This window comes from Chrysemys picta, unplaced genomic scaffold, assembly GCF_011386835.1.
Source record: "Chrysemys picta bellii isolate R12L10 unplaced genomic scaffold, ASM1138683v2 scaf2582, whole genome shotgun sequence".
Classification (NCBI taxonomy): domain Eukaryota; kingdom Metazoa; phylum Chordata; order Testudines; family Emydidae; genus Chrysemys; species Chrysemys picta.
Genome location: NW_027055285.1, coordinates 1 through 8,000, shown reverse-complemented (window position 1 = coordinate 8,000; position 8,000 = coordinate 1). Strand labels below are relative to the sequence as shown.

General features: G+C 40.9%; 1 protein-coding gene across 1 annotated transcript; it reads right to left on the bottom strand.

The window, feature by feature from the left end:
- Nucleotides 1-217: 217 nt before the first annotated feature.
- On the bottom strand, nucleotides 218-4,689 carry LOC135980303 (probable imidazolonepropionase). The gene is made up of 5 exons (XM_065580335.1): nucleotides 4,381-4,689; nucleotides 3,271-3,395; nucleotides 1,512-1,605; nucleotides 923-1,083; nucleotides 218-500 (listed from the first exon to the last, which is right to left on the bottom strand). Exons 1-5 carry the CDS (start codon nucleotides 4,393-4,395, stop codon nucleotides 395-397), a joined length of 501 nt encoding a protein of 166 aa, XP_065436407.1. The 5' UTR covers nucleotides 4,396-4,689; the 3' UTR covers nucleotides 218-394.
- Nucleotides 4,690-8,000: the final 3,311 nt, after the last annotated feature.

Below are 8,000 nucleotides of genomic sequence, written 5' to 3'. Positions count from 1 at the left end.
CTATGAGAACTGCTTGCAAGATTGTGGCAGCATTGATTCCAAATTTATCCTGGATTAACCCTTTGACCTCCACTCTAGTCTATAAATCTGACCTGAATCTGAACACCAGCTCATTGCCTTTGCAGGGTTTTTTGTTCTCTTTGTTTCACGTCTCTGTTTCAAGAATGCCTTATGTTAAAAGTATAAATAATAGGTTTGCACTTGCTATGAACAAGGGTTGAGTGGAAATGCTTAGTAAAGTTTATTTCAATATAGAGCAAGTAAGCTGAGCATACAAATAATGTACCAGTAAAATACAAATCCAAGTTGTCTGTTGTTCTTGGGTAACTGAAACCCTTCAGTATCATTTTCATGTTAATATCCTTCTAAATTATCACCATCTTTCAGTAAGTACTTAGTAGCCCATAACTCTTTCATTTTTGTAGATGACTTTTCCTTTAACAATAACATACTCAATCAATTCTTGATGTCCCCCAAACTGGTAAATCAAGTGCTCCCATCTAAAAAGACAGTAAAACATTTATGTAATATCAATATTTTCACAAAAGCAGATCACATACAGAGCATACATTGAACAAATTGGCCAGCCTGAATCCCGAGAAGCGAGTATTATGTTTTGATCCTTTGTCTCGGTATTATAGTAAGACGGTAAGCTACAGATGCACAAATCCGTATAGAATTCCTTGTACTGTTTCCATGTAATAAGTGCTTTCAAAATAGTGGTATTAGGATTTATGAGTATATAATCTTTAAAATCTTGGTCCATATTCTCCACTGGAGTTTATACCTATTGAAAATGAGTGCAAAGTCAGTGTAAAATGCTACTAAAGTACAGGTGTAAGTGACTCCACAAGGTGCAATGCAGTGGCGAATCAGGCCCCTTATGTTAAATTAGGTTTTAAACAACAATTTAAGTACATACCTTGATGAATTAATGATAATGAGATCCCCCTGTTTGCCATTCTCTATGGAGCCATGCATATGGGATCTTCTAAGAGCATAAGCTGCATTAATGGTGGCAGCTGCTAAAGCCTCGTTCATTGACATTTTCATGTTTACACAGGCCAAGTGCATTACCAGGGGCTAATACAAAAATAAAGGGGAAAACAGGAGTTACCAATAATGCAAACAGGTCATCTGCCTATTGTGTAATGCTGGGGAGGCCCAAAGCCCCCAAGCAGGCTGACCCAGGTAACTGGTCTCCTGCATCTTGTCCATTCCAAAACAAGAACTGGGAACAATTACACAGGATGCTCCTTCCTCCTCCGTAACTGGCCAAGCCTCCCAAAGCAGATGTGAAAAACGTGAGCCTCTTGACCTGAGAGGCACTTCTGGAGAAAATACTCTGAGTCAGATCCTCCGCTGGTGTAATTCATCTAAGCTGAGGATCTGACGCTCTGTCTCGTTATTAAGAAGACTCCCTTTAAGTGAGCAGGAACTACCCGTGTGTTGTGACAGTAGAAGACAGTTAACCATTTTCTGTGCAGTAATATGCCTTAAGAATGGCTTACCATTGAATAACAGTAGGCATTAGGGTTGAAATCACTGCCAAGAGCAACTATGACCCCTTCTTTTAACATTTTCCTAGCTTGAGGTTGCTTCAGTCTAGGAAAAAAATACATTTGTCAGTACAGTACATTTAGCTATTATGCTTTGAATTACACCAGGAAAAATTCCATGTATTACTGGGTTTGTATACAGGGTGTAACCAGATTCGCTAATCACTTTGGAAACCAGAAGCCAAATTCTGCTCTCAGCTACCCACCCCATTGATTTTATAGCTGGAATCTGGTACCTTGTGCTTTTGACGCTGCTGTAATTTTGGTGGCAGCCACTCTCAAATTAGTGCAGTGATATAAAAGACCTGCCTCTTTGTTTAAGTGCTGGTGCTCACATTTTTCACTTCTCCTTCCATATTTCTTGGATGCACAGATCTGAGGGAGTAATGAGCTGCTAACAAAGGTCAGACTCCAAGCTTGTTGTCCTATAATTTAGTTGCACAGCTTGGAATCTTTGGACCAACCCCTATGAAGTACCGAACAACTACAATAGTCAGTGCAGCCAGTGAGAGCTATGGGGGCCTGATCCTGTGAAGTTCCAAGTCTTCCGGCTACCCTACCCATGAGGTCAAAAGGAGGTGAAGATGTTCAGCACGTTATTGGAGGTACTCCCCACTTCTCAGTATATCAGATCCTTATTCTGGTGCAAAGTGCTTCTCAGGGTCTGGCCTTATATTAGCTAGTCAAATAACTTCCGCAATCCTGAATTTGGCTTCTTGGCAGAATCACAGAGTTTTTGTATGAGAATGGAAAGGTGATACACAAACAACAATCCAATTCAAATGGTTCTCTGACACAACAAAGGAGCTATTGTTTGGTTTTGATGTTCAGTTCCTTGTTGGTTAATTTAGGATACGTCCACATTGCAATTTGGAGGTTCAGCTGCAGCACGTTTAGGCAAAGATGAGCTACCTTTGATCTAGCCAGCTCAAAGAACAAAGCAGGGAAGCTGTGGCAGCCTGGGCTTGTTGCTCAAGTACATATTCAGGGTTTCAAGTGACTATCCCACGCCACCACCCATGCTGCTGCAGCTTCACTGCTATTTTTAGTGTGTTAGCTCAATCAAAAGCTAGCTTGGGCTCGCCTACCACGCTGCAGTCACAGCTCCTCAGTGCAGTCACACCTCCCAATTGCAGTGTAGACATACACCTGTGGACACAAAGAGGTTGCCCATTTAATTGGTGTATATGGATCTGTATGTTAAATATCTCTCAAAAGCAACTAGAGCTTTTGAGAAAATACCTGATGTTGCCTGAGTAAAAATTAAACAAAATTGCTAAAATTTTATATGCACCCTTTTCAGCTTGTTGGGCAATAAGTGGTCCATTTCCTCAAGTCATATATAAAAGAAACTTTTGCAAATGAGCAAATATACATACTGCAAATAAAATTTGGATTACCAAAAAATCCAGTTCGCAAGGTGACATCTTCAGTTAATGTCTACCTGCTTTAGTTAATGCATCAGATAGGTTGCTGGGGACCCATCTCAGTGCATCTCAGAAATAGGGCATTGACTAGATTTTATGGGACCTCATAGTAAGTAAGATGTGTGGAGGCCCATCTAGCCTCCTTTATGGGTGTGGCCATTATCCGTGGTCCCTGACTGAGTTAAGGAAGATAAGAACCTTCTGAAATATGAGAATTTTGAGCCAAAAGAATGCTCCTGCTGTTAGTTTTGGCTGTCATATCCAACTTGTCAAAATGGCATTACCTCAGCATGTAGGCAGTGGTTGGTAAAAGGACAGCCGCACACTTGGCACTTGCCATTGCAGCGATGCCTTCATCGCTAATTTCTTCCAGGTGACTTATAGCCTGGGCTCCTAGTTCAGCTCCGAGCTAAATAGATTATCACGAAAGATTTAACAGAAAAATTACTAACAGATTCCAACGAATCACTGAAGCTATGTTCTTACTATCAATCTGCTTGGACAGACAATTCATTAGGATACTACCTAAGGCCTATTTACAAAACACTAATTAAAAAAATTCAGCGTGATCTCTAAAGAATAAGTAATTTTAAGACAAATTTTACTGCAGTAAAGCTTTCATGAAGTTATTAAAGTTATTAACCCTCTTTTAAATGTAATCAAAAGAATCTGGTCAGGCTGATGCCCTGAACAGAGTTTTTAACTGACTCAATGAATATAAACAATTGTACAATTATGGATAAAATTATAAACAGGTTTTGTGCAGAAGAGAGTCGACGGAAACTGATAGTCTTATGGAAATGGATAAACTGACCTATGCAATTCTAGAGCTACCCACTGTAAAGAATTCTATATTGGGCCAGAGACTGATCTTCTCCAAATACAACAAAATTAAGCTTTGGCAGACTAATGAGGGGGATTAAAAGGAGGCACTGCTCAAATGATGACAAAGTATGGACTCTGACACCCCTTTACAGAATGGCTGTTATTGGCTGCTGCCAGTGAGAATGTCTGTACTGTTGGGAAGACATAAACTGCATGACTGAGGAAAAAATAAATATTTTTTAAAATAGTGTATCAAAACCTATACTTTGTACCAGTAATGAACGGGGTCACAGATATCCATCTTTCCTATTGACCTCACTACCAGAGGGATAAGCTAAGTCAATATTTGAAAAGCCAGTAGACAAGTTACCAATAAAGGTCAAGGATTCCACACCTTTAACTCATCAACTTTGCACATTGGTGGTACTTGCGATTTATTTCACAAACTACTTATACTTTTCTGGAACAACATATTGATTTGGAATATTGTAAATCTCTCAAAGCATCAGTTCTCCCAAAGGCAAGTCAAAAGCAAAAATGGCTTAAATGCATACAGAATGAAGAATTACCTCTGCAGATTTCATTGGATGGAGTTCATCACCATGGAAGTTAATCTGTAACCCTATCTCTTTTCCAGCCTGAAGAATTCTTCTGGTACAATTCAGATCAAAGACACCTTTCTCACAAAACACATCTATGTTATTAACATGTATTTCACCATTTAGGTTCAGCTCCTTCAGTTTAGGGAGATGGTTATTGATAATGTCATCTGTGGCTTCAGTAGCATTTTTCCCTCTAATGAAAAGAAAATGTTACAAAGACATGGAATGATTTAGTCTTTGACCCTTGTATGTAATTAATGTATGTAATAACTATATTAGTTTTAAAAGGTGTATATACAAAAAAACCCTTAGACATTTAGTTTTCAGCAGACCAGCTTTAGGATTTTGGAGGGGACTCAAGTTAGGATAAAGTCATAGGAGGTGTCAAAGTTAGAATCAGGACTCACAATTTTGTCAAGACCACTCTGTTTATTAGCAAAAAGAAGAACAGGAGTACTTGTGGTACCTTAGAGACTAACAAATTTATTAGAGCATAAGCTTTCGTGGACTACAGCCCACTTCTTCGGATGCATATAGAATGGAACATATATTGAGGAGATATATATACACAGATACAGAGAGCATAAACAGGTGGGAGTTGTCTTACCAACTCTGAGAGGCCAATTAATTAAGAGAAAAAAAACTTTTGAAGTGATAATCAAGCTAGCCCAGTACAGACAGTTTGACAATAAGTGTGAGAATACTTACAAGGGGAGATAGAGTCAATGTTTGTAATGGCTCAGCCATTCCCAGTCCTTATTCAAACCGGAGTTGATTGTGTCTAGTTTGCATATCAATTCTAGCTCAGCAGTCTCTCGTTGGAGTCTGTTTTTGAAGTTTTTCTGTTGTAATATAGCCACCCGCAGGTCTGTCACTGAATGACCAGACAGGTTAAAGTGTTCTCCCACTGGTTTTTGAGTATTTTGATTCCTGATGTCAGATTTGTGTCCATTAATTCTTTTGTGTAGAGACTGTCCGGTTTGGCCAATGTACATGGCAGAGGGGCATTGCTGGCACATGATGGCATATATCACATTGGTAGATGTGCAGGTGAACGAGCCCCTGATGGTATGGCTGATGTGATTAGGTCCTATGATGATGTCACTTGAATAGATATGTGGACAGAGTTGGCATCGGGGTTTGTTACAAGGATAGGTTCCTGGGTTAGTGGTTTTGTTCAGTGATGTGTGGTTGCTGGTGAGTATTTGCTTTAGGTTGGGGGGTTGTCTGTAAGCGAGGACAGGTCTGTCTCCCAAGATCTGTGAGAGTAAAGGATCATCTTTCAGGATAGGTTGTAGATCTCTGATGATGCGCTGGAGAGGTTTTAGTTGGGGGCTGAAGGTGACAGCTAGTGGTGTTCTGTTATTTTCTTTGTTGGGCCTGTCTTGTAGGAGGTGACTTCTGGGTACTCGTCTGGCTCTGTCAATCTGTTTTTTCACTTCAGCAGGTGGGTATTGTAGTTTTAAGAATGCTTGATAGAGATCTTGTAGGTGCTTGTCTCTATCCGAGGGATTGGAGCAAATGCGGTTATATCTTAGAGCTTGGCTGTAGACAATGGATCGTGTGGTGTGTCCTGGATGGAAGCTGGAGGCATGTAGGTAAGTGTAGCGGTCAGTAGGTTTCCGGTATAGGGTGGTATTGATGTGACCATCGTTTATTAGCACAGTAGTGTCCAGGAAATGGACCGCTTGTGTGGATTGATCTAGGCTGAGGTTGATGGTGGGATGGAAATTATTGAAATCATGGTGAAATTCCTCAAGGGCTTCTTTTCCATGGGTCCAGATGATGAAGATGTCATCAATGTAGCGCAAGTAGAGTAGGGGCGTTAGGGGACGAGAGCTAAGGAAGCGTTGTTCTAAGTCAGCCATAAAAATGTTGGCATATTGTGGGGCCATGCGGGTACCCATAGCAGTGCCGCTAACTTGAAGGTATATATTGTCCCCAAATGTGAAATAGTTGTGGGTGAGGACAAAATCACAAAGTTCAGCCACCAGGTTAGCTGTGACATTATCAGGGATACTGTTCCTGATAGCTTGTAGTCCATCTTTGTGTGGAATATTGGTGTAGAGGGCTTCTACGTCCATAGTGGCCAGGATGGTGTTTTCTGGAAGATCACCGATGGATTGTAGTTTCCTCAGGAAGTCAGTGGTGTCTCGAAGATAGCTGGGAGTGCTGGTAGCGTAGGGTCTGAGGAGAGAGTCTACATAACCAGACAAGCCTGATGTTAGGGTGCCAATGCCTGAGATGATGGGGCGTCCAGGATATCCAGGTTTATGGATCTTGGGTAGCAAATAGAATACCCCTGGTCGGGGTTCTAGGCATGTGTCTGTACGGATTTGTTCCTGTGCTTTGTCAGGGAGTTTTTTTAGCAGATGGTGTAGTTTCTTTAGGTAATCCTCAGTGGGATCAGAGGATAATGGCCTGTAGAATGTGGTGTTAGAGAGCTGTCTAGCAGCCTCCTGGTCATATTCCAATTTATTCATGATGACGACAGCACCTCCTTTGTCAGCCTTTTTGATTATGATGTCAGGGTTGTTTCTGAGGCTGGGTACCCGCATGGCCCCACAATATGCCAACATTTTTATGGCTCTGCTAATACAATCAGATAATGTGAGCCTCCATGCAAGATTCAAACAGTCTTATTTATACAGATAAAAGGGTGCAAACTAAACAAAAGGACAGAGAGAGCAAAATTGTAAAATATGCATGGAGCACAATATGCATATCCTGCTTCCTTGTTAACTCTTATCGATCTAAGACTAATGCTTCACCAATTGCCCTTAAGTGGCAAGTTAAGCAGTTAATGTCTGCTTTCCTGCCCCCGTGGCTTGCAGCATTTCTCATTTCTACTTAAAGGTACATACAGCATTCTTTAATTCATTCTATTTCTTTAATATAATTCATTTCACTTTCACAATCCCTCCTTTTGGTCAAGCTTACGCAAAGACCAACAATTACTGGGTTCCACATATTAATAGTTCTTTATCTCTTCGTTCATCAGTGATATTTAACATCATCATATTAGCACTCTGTTTTGGGGCAGTCACCTGGGTGGCATACCTTACACAATTCTGGATACAACAGGAGATTAACTGAAAACATACAAAAATCATTAGGATTCCACACAGGATAGTCAGGGCTCCCTGAAACAACCAGTTTCCTATGCCAGAGAAATTGAATAGGTTACTTAGCCACTTCCATAAAGAACTTGGCTCTTCATGGGGAAGAGATGCAATTTGTTCTAAGTGACTAGCGCGATCTATTACCTCATTGGTGTCGTCAGGTATGAACACACAACATTCTTTTCCAATGAGAGCACAGGTCCCTCCTTTGGCCGCCAGCACTATGTCCAGTGCCTGACGGTTTTGGAGGGCCATCTGTCGGATCGCCCCTGTTTCTTTGGCCAGGGTCTTTAAACTCTCTCCGGTTTCATTTGCCATTATTTCAACTACTGCTTGTAACCTTAGGAGCCTTTTTGCATGGTGTATTACTCCCCCAAGTGGGATAAGGGAACTGCCAATGGCCTCTTCCCAGGTCAAGGGGCGTATGTTATTTACATACCATTGAGCATCAGATAAGTCCCTTCT

Excerpts from the sequence above, each read along its gene's own strand:
- LOC135980303 (XM_065580335.1), bottom strand. Across the intron at positions 1,606-3,270 it reads ACCACTGCCTACATGCTGAG|ACTGAAGCAACCTCAAGCTA; the intron begins GTAATGCCATTT and ends TTTTTTTCCTAG. Across the intron at positions 501-922 it reads ATTATCATTAATTCATCAAG|ATGGGAGCACTTGATTTACC; the intron begins GTATGTACTTAA and ends CTGTCTTTTTAG.